The 17,321-nt window shown below is 40.9% G+C and overlaps 1 protein-coding gene and 1 long non-coding RNA gene across 7 annotated transcripts in view; one reads left to right on the top strand and one right to left on the bottom strand.

The window, feature by feature from the left end:
• The window catches only part of HACD1 (3-hydroxyacyl-CoA dehydratase 1), a 28,069-nt gene extending 26,577 nt beyond the window's left edge, over nt 1-1,492 (bottom strand). For all 6 annotated transcript variants that reach the window (XR_015139578.1, XR_015139579.1, XR_015139581.1 and 3 more), the window contains exon 1: nt 1,229-1,492. Coding sequence is in view for 2 of the 6 variants with exons in the window: in XM_086334162.1 (XP_086190288.1) it covers nt 1,229-1,485 (257 nt within the window). In the remaining 4 variants the exon portion in view is untranslated. The remainder of the gene's footprint in view (nt 1-1,228) is intronic.
• LOC147360983 (uncharacterized) lies at nt 529-10,253 on the top strand. Its single transcript, XR_015139582.1, has 2 exons — nt 529-624; nt 8,063-10,253. It is a non-coding gene; the product is annotated as an uncharacterized LOC147360983 (long non-coding RNA).
• The last annotated feature ends 7,068 nt before the right edge of the window (nt 10,254-17,321 follow it).

Here is a 17,321-nt window from a genome sequence, read left to right as displayed (position 1 = left end):
GTGGAAAGCAGAAGTAACAGGGCTCTGGAGTCAAACTGTCTGGACTGAAGCCTAAGTCTGACACTTACTGGTTGTGTGAACTTGAGCAAGTTACTTAATCTATTTGTGCCTCAGTTTCCCATTCTATCAAATTTAACATCATGCGCCCCTCACAGTCGTAGAGGACCAATGATGACACATTACACCTAGATGGACCGACACAGTGCCTGCCCCACAGTGAGTCCTCGTTAGGCATTAAGCACAAAAGTACTCAGCACAGTCTCAAATCATTCATTAAATCTCGGTCAATCACAGTTTTCTGTAAGCTCTAGAGAAAGTTTTCGATATTAAGCTTTCCCCCTACATTTCTAGAGGTTAGTAATACTTCGTGGGATAACGGAAAACAGCTTTTTTTTTTTTTTTTAAGGCAATGCCATTTAGAAATGGAAGAGCATTTCCCAGCAGGTTTTTTAAAAGTCACTGCGGCAGCTCTTTGCAGAGCTATGATAGTCATTGTGTAACTTTAACTTGTAAATCGCACTCAAAGCCAGAAATAAAAGTACAGAGTATCAGTCACGGAGCCACAAGATCCTGGACACCAGTGCCAAACTCCGATCCCGCAGGGTATTTGGAAAATCGTCCCAGGTAAGAAGCTCTCGGGTGCACTATTACTTAAAAAAAAAAAAAAATCGCAGAGACAGGAACAGTTAGCAAACTCTGCCCAGCGATCCGGAGCACGAGGCTGTGCAGTCCAGGGGCCGGCGACCGGGAAAGAGGGTTGGGGCCACTCTCCCGACAGCTCCGGGCTCGGGGGCGGTGGGACCCCGGCGCTTCTTCACCAGCAGCGGCGGCGGTGGCGCCCGCGGGGGCAGAGTCCCCCGCGGGTCGGCCCCGCATTCCTGCCCAGGTCTATACTTAACCTCCGGCCCGCGCCCCGCGGCCGCCGCGCGCGCCGTGCACCGTATTAGGCAATGCCGGGCGAGCACGGCCCGGCCCCCCCGCCCCGCTCCATTCAAGCCCCGAGGCGCAGCGCCCCTCCCCCCACGACGGCCGCCCGCGCCCCCTTCCTGCGCCGCAAGCACCCCTGCGCCGCAAATACCCCCGCGCCGCGACCACCCCGCTACCCGCGCGCACGCGCACCCGGCCCCTCGCCGCCCCTCCCGGGAGCCGGGCACGCTCTGCCAGCGACCAGAGCGCGCAAAGTCGGGGGCGCGGCGGCGTGGGGAGGGCCCCCTCTGGGCGCTCGTACCCCGCGGTCATGGCGATGTTGTAGAAGGTGAGCCAGATAGTGGCCAACAAGCCCAGGCGCCTCCGCTTGCCCACCGCCTCCCTCTCCTCGCTCGCCTCCGAGGCGCCGCCGTTGGTGCCGTCCTCCTCGCTGGACGCCATGGCGGCCGCGCAGCCGGGGGACGTGGACGAGAGGGACAGGGGAGCGGGAGGGGGCCCGGCCGAGCGCGCCGCTGAAGCGCCGCCGCCCGCTGCCGCCGCCTCCGTCAGGCGCCCCATGTGCCGCGCGCAGGGGGCTCAGCGCCGCCAGACCGGCCGCCCGCAGTGGGAGGAGCGGGCGCCCCCGGCCGCCGCCCCGCCCCCTGCCCGCGGGAGCGCGCGCCGCGCGAAGGCCGGCCCGCCTGGCCTGGGCGCGGGGGCGCGGGGGTCCTGGGGGGCGCGGGGGTTCTGGGAGCCCCTGGTTGGGATCTCTTGGCCCTCTACCGGGGAAACCTCACGGACTGGGGAACCTCCTCTTAGAAACGCCGGGGAAGTCTTGCTAGTGCACGGGAGCCTTGCTAGTGCACGGAGTCTAAACCCACCTGGACTTGGCGTAGCCCTGCCCCGCCCAAGACTTTTGTAAGATAAATTTCTGGATGTGGAGAGGGGCCTAGGTATCTTCCCGCCAAAGACTCGTTCTTAAGAGATTCTGGGGAAGGAGCCCCCACTTCACCCTGTTTCGCTTTTCACAGCCAGTGGAGCAGGTATTCGGGGGCGGGAGGTGCAGTCGGATCGCCCCACCTGCGTGGATTCCACTGGAGCCAGTGATCTAAGGGCACTGATGGCAGTGCAACGCGGAACACAGGAAGTCAGGGGGAAACAGGACGTGACAAGATATCAAAGGAGAAAAGTCTGAACAGGCAGAGGCAATCTGTAGCTGTAAAGCTAAGAAGAACCCTTCCCGCAGGAAACATAGTATCTCGCTGTTATCCACTCTATCTCCCTCAAAAAAAAAAAAAAAAAAACCTTCCTCAGATACACATGCTCCTGACAGCTCTTCCTCTTTCCTCCTAAAGCACACAGTTAAGAAGACAGGCTCTGGAGTCAGATTACTGAAATTCAACCCCCAAATTCCTGGCTCCACCAGTCTTAGTAGCTGTGTGAACTTGGGCAACTAAAATCTCTTCATACCTCAATTTCCTCAATGAGAATAAATTTAAAACCTACCTCGTGGGGTCGTTGTGAGATTTAAGTGAAATAGTTCATGTAAACCACTCACAGGCCTGACAGTTTGAGTCACCCAAAATCAGTGTTATCGCTGTTGGGACAATTCCCGGTTCGGTTCATCCAATGAAAGAAATGCTGCACGGGCCAAGGAAACCGATCTGCTTGTTAGGTCATTCTTGGCTACCCTGCTGGCTCGGTGGTAAAGAATCTGCCTGCAATGCAGTAGGTGCCTCAGGAGGCCTGGGTTCAATTCCTGGGTGGGAAAGGGAGAAGGAAATGGCAACTCACTCCAGAATTCTCCCCAGGAAAATCCCATGGACAGAGGAGCCTGGTGGGCTATAGTCCACTCTTCCTGTTGTAAGAGTCCAACAGGACTGACTGAGCACGCTCTCCAGCTACCTGGAACCTGAGCCAGACCTCAGGGAGGGGAGAAGCACCTGAAGACCAGAGAGACCAAAGTTGGATCTATTCCACACTGGGCTCTGGTCTGGGTTCTGGCCACCCAGGTGGCACTTCCAGCCTGATACAGAGAACTTAGGCATAATTGAGGAAGACTTTGCAATAGGGGAGGAGGAGTCTGAGGTGTGCCTGGGAAGAAATATTGGCTGAAAATTGTCGAAGTTTGATGAAAACTATGAACTAGTGTTTTTAAAAGTATTTACATTGGAAAAGAATAAATAAAACTATTTGCAAGTGACAACATTGTATTATTAGAAAAACCTAAGGAATCCACACCCAAAAAAGCTACTGGAACTAGTTGCAGGATACAAGGTCAATGTTACAAAAATCAGTAAATTGAAATTTAGAGTAAAACCATATAATACTTAGCATCCAAAACCATGAAATATAGAATGATAAATTCAACAAAACACGTGCAAGACCTGTACCCTGAACATGATAAATTACAATCAAGAGAAAGTCCTAAAATACTTAAAAATAAGTATTATGGCTTCATGAATTGGAACTCAAATTGTTAAACTGTCAGCTCTCTGCAAATTCCAGCAGAATATTTCTTTAATTTGACAAGATAACTCTAAAATTTATACAGAAATGTGTAGGAAAAACAAAGTTGGAACATGCGCATACCTGTTTTCAAAACTTCATATAAAACTACAGTTTCCAGGACAGTGTGATAGGCACAAGGTTAGATATATAGATCAATGAATAAAGTCCAGACCCCATACATATAGTCAACTGGTTTTCAACAAAGATGCAAAGCTAATTCTTTTTAACAAACAGTGCTGAAACAACTAGGTACCACATTCAAAAAAAAGGAAATGCTTGACCTTTACCTTACACCTTAGACAAGTATTAATTTGATGTGGGTCATAGACCTAAACATAAAAGGTAAATCTCTAAACGTCTAGAAGGAAACAGCAGAATCTTCGTGACCTTGGAAGGCAAAGATTTCTTAGATACAACAACCCCCTCCCCCCAAAAAACCCAGCATGAATCATAAGAAATATGATTGGACTTCATCAAAATGTAAAACTTCTGTTATCCCAAAGATACCATAAAAAAGTGAAAATATTCACAATATATGTATCTGACAAGGAACTTGTATCCAGAATATATTAAGAATCCTTGTAACTCAAGAATACAATAACACTTTTTTTTAATTAGCAAAATATTTGAATAGACACATCTCAAAGAACATATGGAAATAACAGCACAAGCAAAGATGTTCAATCTTTTTTGTCATTAGGGAAATGCAAATTAAACCCACAATAAGACATCACTACATCTAGTATTTTCAAAGGTTGGCAAGGATGCAGAGCAATTGACATTCTCATTTATGGCTAAAGAGAATGCTACTATGGAAAACAAATTGGCAATTTCTTTAAAAGCTCAACATACACTGACCATATGACCCAGCAATTTCATTCCTAGGTATTTAACCAAGAGAATGAAAATAGGTCTGTACAATGACTTGGACACCAATGTTCATAGAGCTTTGTTCATAGTAACCTCAAACTGAGAATCATCAATGCATCCATCAATATGTGAATGAATAAACAAACTGTAGTATGTTCACACAACGGGACATGACTCAGCAATGAAAAGGAACAAACTACTACTGTACATGCAACAGGAATGAATCTCATAAACTCTACACTGGGCAAAATCAGATAGAAAGACTGCATCGTAGATAATTACATTTATATGAAACTAGAAAAGGAAAATCTAAATCTAAAAATTTACAGTGACAAGAAACAGGAAAGTCGTTGCCTGGTGCTGGGGATGTGTACAAAGAGAAGAGACTGAGAATAGACACAGGAATCCTTTCAGAGCAATATAAGTGCTCTGTTTGTTGACTGTGGTTTTACACAGGTGTATATATTTGGTAAAACTCATCACGCAAACACATAAAGCAGATGTGTTTTGTGTATATAAATTATTAGAGTTGATTTTAAAGTGTCCTGAATAAGAAATATTTTAAAGTGTAACATTTACAATATTGATATGTTTAGCATAAAATCCAAATTTTGTGGCAGAATGGGTTTGTGTATTAATAGTTAATATTTGTTCCTCCAGTTGTTACTTTAAAACACTGAACATGACATGAGATATAACTGATTTTCAGAATGGCTGTATGTTTTTACAAAGTTGAATGTAACATTTTTGGGGGGGAAAAAACCCAACTTTGAAATATCCTAAGAATACATAACATGCCAACAGACTTCTAGAACTATCCCTTTAAGATTGACATATATATACTATTGATACTACGGCTCAGGGGTAAAGAATCTGCCTGCCAATGCAGTGGATGCGGCTTAGATCCCTGGATCAGGAAGATCCTCAGAGAAAGAAATGGCAACCACTCCAGTATTCTTGCCTGGGAACTCCCATGGACAGTGGGAGCCTGGCAGGCTAGTCTATGGGGTCACAAAGAGTCAGATACAACTTAGCCACTAAAGAACAGCAACAACACAAGATCGATAACTAATGAGAACCTATGGTATAGCTTAAGTAATAATTCTACTCAGGGCTCTATGGTGACCTAAACGGGAAGGAAATCCAAAACAGTATGGATAAATATGTACATATAGCTAATTCACTTTGCTGTACAGTAGAAACTAACACAACATTGTAAAACAACTATACTTCAATAAAAGTTAACTTAAAAAATAAATAAAACTGTCCCTTTAAAAGGTAGATAAATTATACTATGCACAAATAGATATCAAAAAAGTACTTTTTAGTCACTAAGAAAATTATACAAACAAATGTATGCCAAGATGATGTTAGAAACATACCACCTCTCATGCATCAGGCACTTCTATTGATTTAATCCATACAACAATCTTTACAGATAGGTATTATTATCTGCATTTTCAAATAAGGCAATTGAAGTCTGGAGAGATTAAGAAACTTGCCCAAGATCACAAGCTAACAAGTAGAGCATTTGATGTTCAGCCTGACCCCAAAGTCTGTATCCTATCATCAAATGCAGAGTAAAAGAAACTTGAAAAGTGAATGGCACAGAGCTATAGCTATAGGAGTAACTTGTTTGGGGGACTCAGAAAAGGCTTCATGCAATAAATTACATTTGAATACTTGAAGAATGAATCTGATTCCAACAGACAGCTGCAAGAGGATCTTGCAAGCTGGGGTCTCTCTAGGAACCGGCAGGATAAAGAAACTTGAGGAAAACTGATTTGTGCTGTTTGACTAAGTCTTAAAAGCACCAAGAGAAAGGTAGTATAGAAATCCATTGAAAACCAGTCTATTTTAAAAGGCAGTAGTGAATTTATGAAGACTTAAGAGAAGAAAAATCATATTAAAGAAGCCTCTTTCCCAAGGTTAATTTGGCAGCAGTATAGTGAATGCTGAAGGCATGCAGGAAAGGAGATACTTCAGTCTAAGAAGTAATAAAGCCCCAGAACTAGGCCGGTGGTCAACTACAGCATAAAGCGGGGAATGAATGAGGAAATACTCTGAGACACAGCAGTTCAGCTCAGTTCAGTTCAGTTGCTCAGTCATGTCCAACTCTTTGCGACCCCATGAACTGCAGCACGTCAGGCCTCCCTGTCCATCACCGACTCCCGGAGTCCATCCAAACCCATGTCCATCGAGTTGATGATGCCATCCAACCATCTCATCCTCTGTCGTCCCCTTATCCTCCTGCCCTCAATCTTTCTCAGCATCAGGGTCTTTTTAAATGAGTCAGCTCTTCGCATCAGGTGCCCAAAATATTGGAGTTTCAGCTTCAACATCAGTCCTTCCAATGAACACCCAGGACTGATCTCCTTTAGGATGGACTGGTTGGATCTCCTTGCAGTCCAAGGGACTCTCAAGAGTGTTCTCCAACACCATAGTTCAGAAGCATCAATTCTTCTGCGCTCAGCTTTCTTTATAGTCCAACTCTCACATCCATACATGACCACTGGAAAAACCATAGCCTTGACTAGATGGACCTTTGTTGACAAAGTAATGTCTCTGCTTTTTAATATGCTGTCTAGGTTGGTCATAACTTTCCTTCCAAGGAGTAAGCATCTTTTAATTTCATGGCTGCAATCACCATCTGCAGTGATTTTGGAGCCCAAAAAATAAAGTCTGACACTGTTTCCCCATCTATCTGCCATGAAGTGACGGGATCGGATACCATGATCTTAGTTTTCCGAATGTTGAGCTTTAAGCCAACTTTTTGACTCTCCTCTTTCACTTTCATCAAGAGGCTCTTTGGTTCTTCTTCAATTTCTGCCATAAAGGTGGTGTCATAAAGGATATATAAACATATATGGATATATATGGATATATATATGGAAACATATATGGATACATATATGGAAACATATATGGATATATGGATATATGGAAACATATATGGATATATGGAAACATATATGGATACATATATGGAAACATATATGGATATATATGGATATATATATATATATATGGATATATATGGATATAAACATAAAGCATATATAAACAAGTATATGTTTATACAAGTATATGTTTATACTTGTATAAACAAGTATAAACAAGTATAAACATATACTTGTATAAACATATACTTGTTTATATATCCTGAGTCCCTTTGTTGTTCACCTGAAACTCACAACATTGTTAATCTGTTATACTCCAATATAAAATAAAGTTTAAAAAGAATAAAAGAAAGAAAGGGGTCCCCAAAGCAAAGATTTGAAATAGCATTTTACATATAACCTCCTTTCACTTCTCACAACATTTTTTATTTTATCACTCTACACATTAGCCCTTGTCTTTCAGATAAAAATGGATTACTCAGCTTGCCTTCAAAGCTCTACAATATCCTAACCCCGAGGAGCCAATCAAATGTTATCTCTTATTAAGTGCCTGTCACCAAAATACACTGACCCAACCAAGCAGGTCTGTTCATTGTCTGTAAACTGATCTGGATAACTTTTAATCCAAACCTCCATTCTTTTCTCCCTACCCAAACTGCTATTTTCCCTTCTTTCATGTTTGTGTAAGTCTCATTCACTCTTCAAGGCTATATTCAATAGCAGGCCTTTCGATTGGCTTTCCCTGATGGCTTCAAATCCTGCTGGATCTTTATAATTCTGCAAATAAAACTCTACTGGTAATGTGTCATTAATTTTAGCAGTTAATTACATATCATCTTCTGCTTTTACTGAACTCATACTTGTGTGTGTTTTAGTTCCAGAAAAACATCTATTTCTGCTTTATTGACTATGCCAAAGCCTTTGACTGTGTGGATCACAATAAACTGCAGAAAACTCTGAAAGAGATAGGAAAACCAGACCACCTGACCTGCCTCTTGAGAAACCTACATGCAGGTCAGGAAGCAACAATTAGAACTGGACATGGAACAACAGACTGGTTCCAAATAGGAAAAGGAGTACGTCAAGGCTGTATATCGTCACCCTGCTTATTTAACTTATATGCAGAGTACATCATGAGAAACGCTGGGCTGGATGAAGCACAAGCTGGAATCAAGATTGGCAGGAGAAATATCAATAACCTCAGATATGCAGATGACATCACCCTTATGGCAGAAATTGAAGAAGAACTAAAGAGCCTCTTGATGAAAGTGAAAAGAGGAGAGTCAAAAAGTTGGCTTAAAGCTCAACATTCAGAAAACTAAGATCATGGCATCCGATCCCATCACTTCATGGCAAATAGATGGGGAAACAGTGGAAACAGTGGCTGACGTTATTTTTCTCGGCTCTAAAATCACTGCAGATGGTGATTGCAGCCACGAAATTAAAAGACGCTTACTCCTTGGATGGAAAGTTATGACCAACCTAGACAGCATATTAAAAAGCAGAGACATTACTTTGTCAACAAAGGTCCATCTAGTCAAGGCTATGGTTTTTCCAGTGGTCAAGTATTGATGTGAGAGTTGGACTGTGAAGAAAGCTGAGTGCTGAAGAATTTATGCTTTGAACTGTGGTGTTGGAAAAGACTCTTGAGAGTCCCTTGGACTACAAGGAGATCCAACCAGTCCATCCTAAAGGAGATCAGTCCTGGGTGTTCATTGGAAGGACTGATGTTGAAGCTGAAACTCCAATACTTTGGCTACCTGATGCAAAGAGCTGACTCATTTGAAAAGACCCTGATGCTGGGAAAGATTGAGGGCAGGAGGAGAAGGGGATGACAGAAGATGAAATGGTTGGATGGCATCACCAACTCGATGGACATGAGTTTGGGTAAACTCAGGGAGTCGGTGATGGACAGGGAGGCCTGGCGTGCTGCAGTTCACGGGGTCACAAAGAGTTGGACACGACTGAGCAACTGAATTGAACTGAACTGTGTGTGTTTTGGCTGTGGTGAAGAATTGCATAGAGATTATGAACTGTATTTTTTAAAAATCCTTTTCAAAGGCCAAGTAATGTTTTGCAATTTTTCCCCCCACAGAAAGTGATTTGTTGGATTTAGAACAAAGTAAGATGCTCTGACAACTTTTTTTTAGCAAAGAAAATACTTTTAGAACTTTAAAACTTTTTAGAACTTTTCTAAAACACTGTTTTTGTCTGATGTTAAAATAGGCTCTTCAGTGTGAAAAACTCTCCAGAGGTCAGTGCCTGGGCTGGATGGCACAGCTCACAACTGTATCATCTGTGAAACCTTCACCAGAATCAAGATAGTAAATACATACATCATTCCAAAGAACTTCTTTGTGCTCCTTTTAAATCCCTCCTCTTACTCTTCCTCAGGTACCCACCAATCAGCTTTCCATCACTTTAGATAAATTTGCATTTTCTGTAATTTTATATACATCTCTTATATGTGGAATCTAGAAAAAAATGTTACAGATGAACTTATTTGCAGAGCAGAAATAGAGATACAGATGTAGAGAACAAACTTATGGATACCAAGAGGAGAAGAGGGGGTGGTGGGGTGAATTGGAAGATTGAGATTGACATACATACCTTATTGATACTATATATAAAATAGATAGGGATTCCCAGGTGGTGCCAGTGGTAAAGAACCCATCTGCTGATACTGGAGACACAAGAGATAGGGGTTTGATCCCTGGGTCAGGAAGATAGTCTGGAGAAGGGCATGGCAACCCACTCCAAGTATTCTTGCCTAGAGAATCCTATGGCCAGAGGAGCCCAGCAGGCTACAGTCCATAGGGTCGCAAAGAGCCAGACGCCACTGAAGTAACTTAGCACGCATGTACAGAAAATAGATAACTAAGGAGAAACTACTGTATAGCACAGGGAACTCTACTCAATGCTCTGATGTGACCTAAATGGGAAGGAAATCCAAAAAACAGGGAATGTATGTATGCAAATAGCTGATTCACTTTGCTGTACAGCAGAAACTAACACAGCATTGTAAAACAACCATACTCCAATAAAAATTAAAAATAAGTGAAATCATATGTTATGTATCCTTTTTGTCTGTCTTCCTTAACTCAGGATAATTATTTTGAGCAGGTCTGGCTTTACAGGCATGTGGCTGGTGCAGTCCTATAGGATCTTGTACTTAAAAGGGCTTGGCACTTGTTTTAATGCTCTGCTGTCACTGTTTTGAAATCCTTAATAATATATGAACAAAGGAATCCATATTTTCATTTTGCTCTGTGTTCCACCAATTATGTAGCTGTGTTCCACCAATTATGAATTAGAGATTCATCCATGTGGCACTGTGTATCAGTAATTTACTCTCTTTTATTGCTGAGAAGCATTCTATTGCATGGATATACCACAGTTTGTTTATCTATTTACCACATAGTTTATCTACTCATGTTTACATATTTGGGTTTTTTTTTTTTTCCTCCAAGTTACAAATAAAGCAACTATGAACATTTGTGGACAAGTCTTTGTACAGAGACACACTTTCATCTTTCTTAGGTAAATACTTAGGAGTGGGATGACTGGGTCGCATGGTTGATATTTGTCTAATTTTCAAAGAAAGTGCTAAAGTGTTTTCCAAAGGGGTTGTACCATTTTATGTTCCCACCAGCACAGTGGAGGAGTTTCAATGGGCCTACATCCCAGCCAACACTTGGTATGGTTAGAAATTTTACATATTTTGATTCATTCTGCCCTGAAACTTTGAGCCACCTTCGTAACTGTAGTTATCTCTTTTGGAAATCTGTAGCTTATTTTAACATGCATGAAAGCCTCTGAAAAGTCTTTGACTGGTAAATGCTGGGGAGGAGCAGATTTCTCGGGGATGTCTTTATTTTCTAACATCCTTCATGATACACCAGATGCAAACTACGTCAGCAGAATCACCATAAACCCTGACCAGCTGATGAGTGTTGCTAATCCAGTTACCCAGTCATTAGCAATTATTAGGTTAAAGAAAATATATAATCTTTATAATAAGAAAGGAGTCAAAGTGGAAGTCAGGAATTGAGTGACAATAAGAAATTACATTAATAGAAATAGAGCTATTCAAGTGAACTATTTCTGTCTTGAGCTTTAGAATTTTGTGCTGTTGAAGGAATTTGCCTTTCTTCTTATCTAATTTATAGGTATAGAGTAGGCCATAATACGGGAATTCCCTGGCGGTCCAGTGTTACGACTTGTCACTTTCACTGCTGTGGGCCCAGGTTCCATCCATGATCAGAGAACTAAGATCCTGCAAGCTGTGACGCCTATGTATATTTATGTTTTAAAGAGAATTGGCCATAATAATATTCTCTTAATATGTGTAGCATCTGTAGTGATGTTACTTCTTTAGTTCCTGAAACTGGTAATTTGTATCTTTTACCTATTTCCCTTGTCAATCTGACTATAGTTTTATCAATTTTATTTATCTCCTCAAAAAATGAACTTTAAGTGTGGTTTCTGCTATTGTTTCTCTGTTTCCTTTTTCATTGCTTTCCTCTCTGATGTTTAATACTTCCTTTCTTCTGCTTTCTTTGGGTTTCATTTGCAGTTTTTTCTAGATCCTTAAAATGAAATCAAGATTACTGATTTGAGAACTTTCCTCTTTTCCAGTATATATGCTATATGCTGTGCTGTGCTTAGTCGCTCAGTTGTGTCAGACTCTTTGCGACCCCATGGACTGTAGCCCACCAGGCTCCTCTGTCCATGGGCATTCTCCAAGCAAGAATAGTGGAGTGGGTTGCCATGCCCTCCTCCAGGGGATCTTCCCAACCCAGGGATTGAATCCAGGTCTCCCACATTGCAGGTGGATTCTTTACCATCTGAGTCACCAGGGAAGCCCAAGAAGACTGGAGTGGGTAGCCTATCCCTTTTCCAGGGGGTCTTCCCAACCCAGGAATCAAACCAGGGTATCCTGCATTGTAGGTGGATTCTTTATCAGCTGAGCTACCAGAGAAGCCCATATACGCTATATTATATTATACATATCCCTCTAAATACTGCTATAATTGCTTCCCATAAATTTTATTTTATATTTTCAGTATCAGCCCATTCTCAATACATCCTATTTTTCACTTTATTTCTCCTCTAACCAATGGGTTATTTAGAAGTGTTACTTAGTTTCAAAATATTTGGGGACTTTTAAATATCCTTCTGTAATTTATTTTTAATTTAATTCATTTGCACTCAGAGAACATACTCTTTGCCAACAAAGGTCCGACTAGTCAAGGCTATAGTTTTTCCAGTAGTCATGAGTGGATGGGAGAGTTGAACTATAAAGAAAGCTGAAGAACTATAACGAAAGCTGAGCGCTGAAGAACTGATGCTTTTGAACTGTGGTATTGGAGAAGACTCTTGAGAGTCCCTTGGACTGCAAGGAGATCCAAATCAGTCCTGAATATTCTTTGGAAGGACTGATGCTGAAGCGGAACTCCAATACTTTGGCCACCTGATGCGAAGAACTGACTCATTGGAAAAGACCTTGATGCTGGGAAAGAGTGAAGGCAGGAGAAGGGGACAACAGAGGATGAGATGGTTGGATGGCATCACCGACTCAATGGACATGAGTTTGAGTAGACTCTCAGAGTTGGCAATGGACAGGGAGGCCTGGCGTGTTGCAGTCCATGGGGTCGCAAAGAGTCGGACACGACTAAGCTGAACTGAACTGAACTGAACATACTCTGTATGACTTGACTCCTTTTAAATTTATCAAGATTTGTTTTATGGCATGGAATATTCTCTATCTTGGTAAATATGTCATGCACCTGAAAAGACTATGTAATCAGCTTTCATCAGATGTAGTGTTGTATCAGTTTCATTTAAGTCAAGTTTGATGATAGTATTCAAGTCTTCTACTATTGAGATGGGGAGTTGAAATTTCCAACTATAATCATTTAGCCTAGTTTTCAGTTGTTTCAGGCAAAATGGTAAATCCAGTCTCTGTTATTCCATCTTGGCTAAAGGCAAGGTCTGAAAAGTATATTCCTTTTTCTTCTTGACTTTAGCACTGCTGCTGCTGCTAAGTCACTTCAGTCGTGTCCGACTCTGTGCGACTCCATAAATGGCAGCCCACCAGGCTCCCCTGTCCCTGGGATTGTCCAGGCAAGAACACTGGAATGGGTTGCCATTTCCTTCTCCAATGCATGAAAGTGAAAAGTGAAAGTGAAGTCACTCAGTCGTGTCCGACCCTCAGCAACTCCATGGACTGCAGCCTTCCAGGCTCCTCCGTCCATGGGATTTTCCAGGTAAGAGTACTGGAGTGGGGTGCCATTGCCTTCTCCGTGACTTTAGCACGAAGACTGTCATTAAATAGTAGCACAAAAATGGGCAATCTTCTGTTGCTTCTTACTACAGAAAAATCATTCTCTTTCACCATTGAGTAAGATGTTAGGTCTAAGTTTTTTGGAGATGACTTCTGTCAGGTTGAAAAAGGTTTCTTTTACTCTTTGTTGTTTTTATCACAAAGGTTTTGAATTATGTCAAATAGTATTTTTCTGTGGCTATTGAAATTTTCATATGGTTTTTCTCTTACATACTGTTAGTATGGTGAACTATGTTGATTGATCTTCAAATACTAAAGTAACTTTATAGTCCTGGGATACACTACTTGGTCATGATGTATTCTCTTCATATTCCTATAAATTTCTTTTTTTAAAGGATCGTTATATTTCTATTAATAAAGGTATTATTTAATATAATTTTATAATATTTTAAAATATTATATTTTTATAATAATTTTGATAATTATAACATCTGATTTTGGTGTCAGGATGCTTTTGGTCTCATACAATAATTAGGAAATTGTTCTCATCTGGTGTATTTTCTAAAAGATTTTGTAAATGTTTGATATTATTTCTTCCTTAGAAGTTTGATAGAATTAACAATTGAACTAATGGGCCTAGAGATTTTTGTAGAGTGTAATTAAGAATTTAATTTCTGGTACTGATATATATATGGGCTTCTCTGGTGGCTCAGAAGGTAAAAAAATCCACCTGCAATGTGGAAGACTTGGGTTTGATCCCTGGGTTGGGAAGATCACCTGGAGAAGGGTATGGCAACCCACTCCAGTATTCTTGCCTGGAGAATCCACATGGACAGAGGAGCTGAACGGACTACAGTCCATGGGGTCGCAAAGAGTTATGACTGAGTGACTAAGCACACACATTGATATATATATAAAATATAAATAATATGTATAATATAAATATATATATTATATATATATATATCAATGTGTGTGATGCTTACTCCTTGGAAGACAAGTTATAACCAACCTAGACAGTATGTTAAAAAGCAGAGACATTACTTTGCCAACAAAGGTCCATCTGGTCAAGGCTATGGTTTTTCCAGTAGTCACGTATGGGTGTGGGGTTGGACTGTAAAGAAAGCTGAGAGCTGAATAATTGATGCTTTTGAGCTGTGGTGTTGGAGAAGACTCTTGAGAGTCCCTTGGACTGCGAGGAGATCCAACCCGTCAATCCTAAAGGAAATCAGTCCTGAATATTCTTTGGAAGGACTGATGCTGAAGCTGAAACTCCAATACTTTGGCCATCTGATGCGAAGAACTCACTGGAAAAGACCCTGATGCTGGGAAAGATTGAAAGCGGGAGGAGAAGGGATGACAGAGGATGAGATGGTTGGATGACATCACTGCCTCAATAGACATGAGTTTGAGTAGACCCCGGGAGTTGGTGATGGACAGAGAGGCCTGGTGTGTTGCAGTCCATGGGGTCACAAAGAGTCGGACACGACTGAGTGACTGAACTGAACTGATGTTATCAAATTTATCAGCCTAAAGATTCTTAAAAGAATATTCCTTTATGAATGTTTTGTGTAATGTTTTAATTACAGGATCTATAGTCATGATGCTTCTTTAATTGTTGATACTGGTAATTTGTTTCCTCTTATTAAATTTTTGATCTAGGTAGAGTGCTATCAATTTTGACTTTTAAGAAGGTTGAATTTTGATTTTATTGATTTTGTGTTTTATTGATTTCTGGTTTTATTATTTCCCTTTTCTACTTGAATTCTTTTTCTATCTTCTTAAGGTAGGAGCTTAGCTCATAGAGTTTCTTTTCTAATATCTAATGCTTAAAGTATTTCCTCTAAGCATTACTTTAATTGCATCTCACAAATGTTGATTGGTTGTTTTCACTTTCACCTAGTTCAAAATAGTCTCTGATTTTCCTTTGACTCAGATTATTTAGAACTGTATTGTTTAATCTTTACATAAATTAAAAATTTTCAGATAGCTTTCTGTTACCTTTCTAAGGTAATTGTTTTAGTCAAGAAAACAATCTACTTAATTTTATCCTTTAAACTGTTTTGAGTCTTTATACAGCCAGCATATTGTCTGTCTTTGTTACTGTTCTTGTCTACTTGACAAGAATGTTTGTCTTGGAGTGTTTGGGTGGGGCCATCACAAATGTCAATTTGGTCAAGTTGGTTGAGAGAGTTCTTTGTTTTCTATGTAACTACTAATTTTCTATTTGTTCTATCTTTGCCTGAGAGAGGAGTATTAAAATAGATAACATAACTCTGGACATATCTATTTCTTCCATCAGTTCTGTAAATCTTGCTTCCTTTTTTTCCAGTTCACAGTCTTTAGGTTAAACACATTGGATATTACTATGTCTTCCAGTGAATTTATGCCTGTATCTTTGTAAAGTGTCGTTCATTATCCCACGTGGTAATTTTGGGGTTTTCCCTCCCTGGGCATAATCAGAAACTGACTCTAGACAGAAGGCTGTGGCAATCATAGGGCTCATTGCTTGTTTTTTTTTCTCCTTGGGATCACACACTGCTGTTTCAGGTCTGCAATCACTTGTTTCATATATTTTGTCCAATGTTTTACTTGGTTATGGTGAAAAGGTAAGGCCAGAGCCTGTTACTCCCTCATGGCTGCTAATGGCAGTGAGCCAATTTAATCATGACTTATTTTGTTTACTACATTTAACAAATGTTTATGGAACACCTATTGTTGAAAGCCTGGGAACCCAGAGATAAAAGAGTCACAGGCCAATGCTATGGAAACAAGTAAAAATTTACAATAGTGTGGCAGCTTTCAAATATGGCCTCCAAATTCTTTAATACTCTTTCCATGGAGATGTGGGTTTTATTTCCTTTCCCCTTGAGTGTAGATGCTGCAATTGCTTGTTCAGTGGAATATGACAGAAGCACTGCTATGCCCACTTTCTAGTTCAGGTCTTGAGAAACTGGGAGTTTCATTTTCCTGCCTCTTACAATGCTCAGTCCAACGTGCTGACACACGGGAGGTCCCCTGCAGGTGTTCCGGCCAACAGCGCCAATGACCCAGCCAATTGCCAGCGTCAACCACCAGCCATGTAAGTGTTCAAGCTTTCAAAAGACTGTAGTCCCGGTGAATGATCCCAGCCTTGAGCCCCACTTACTGACCTTGTATGGAAGACAGGCAAGCTATGCCCACAGAGTTCTGTCCAAGTTTTTTATCTGCAAGCAAAAGAAATAATTATTGTTGTCCTAGGTCAGAAACTTTGGGGTGATTTTTATGTAGTAAAAGATACTTAATATAATACCATAAAGTGCTATGATAGAAATGGTCAATAATCAACTAACTAATACTTACTATGTGCCTATTACAGTTCAGAATTGGAATTCGAGTGGAGATTGAGAGAAGGTATAGAATCAGAGCAGGAAAATAGAAAGAATTGCTTGTTTGAAGACATGCAAAGTATGGGGGAATCTGAAAGACTAAAGTAGAGGGTCTGAGAGACTAGTTTAAAAAAAAATGAGATTTTCAGGGGCCAGTTCTATAAGGATGTAATACTAAGAAATTAGGACTTAATTATTTATTTAATGACACATTCCCCATCAGCTACTCTATAAAAGAACTTTAATCTCTGTTTTTCCAGCATCTAGTATGGTACTTGGTACACATAGGAGTTAATAAATATTTATTAAATGACTGACTGAAGAACCATGTGATAACTTTAAAGGAATAACATAATCAGATTTTTGTTTTAGAAAAATTATTCCAGCAGGGGTATGGAGAAACGTAAGTGTATTTACTCAGGTGTTATAAGAAAATATCTTAGGCTAGGGGCTTAAACAAAGAGATTTTTAAAAACAGTT

Source organism: Bos grunniens, chromosome 13 (assembly GCF_055505025.1).
Source record: "Bos grunniens cultivar Pamir isolate PY7600 chromosome 13, Bosgru_T2T1.0, whole genome shotgun sequence".
NCBI lineage: Eukaryota > Metazoa > Chordata > Mammalia > Artiodactyla > Bovidae > Bos > Bos grunniens.
The sequence above is the reverse complement of the archived record's forward strand: the minus strand, read 5'-3'. Positions and strand labels throughout refer to the sequence as shown.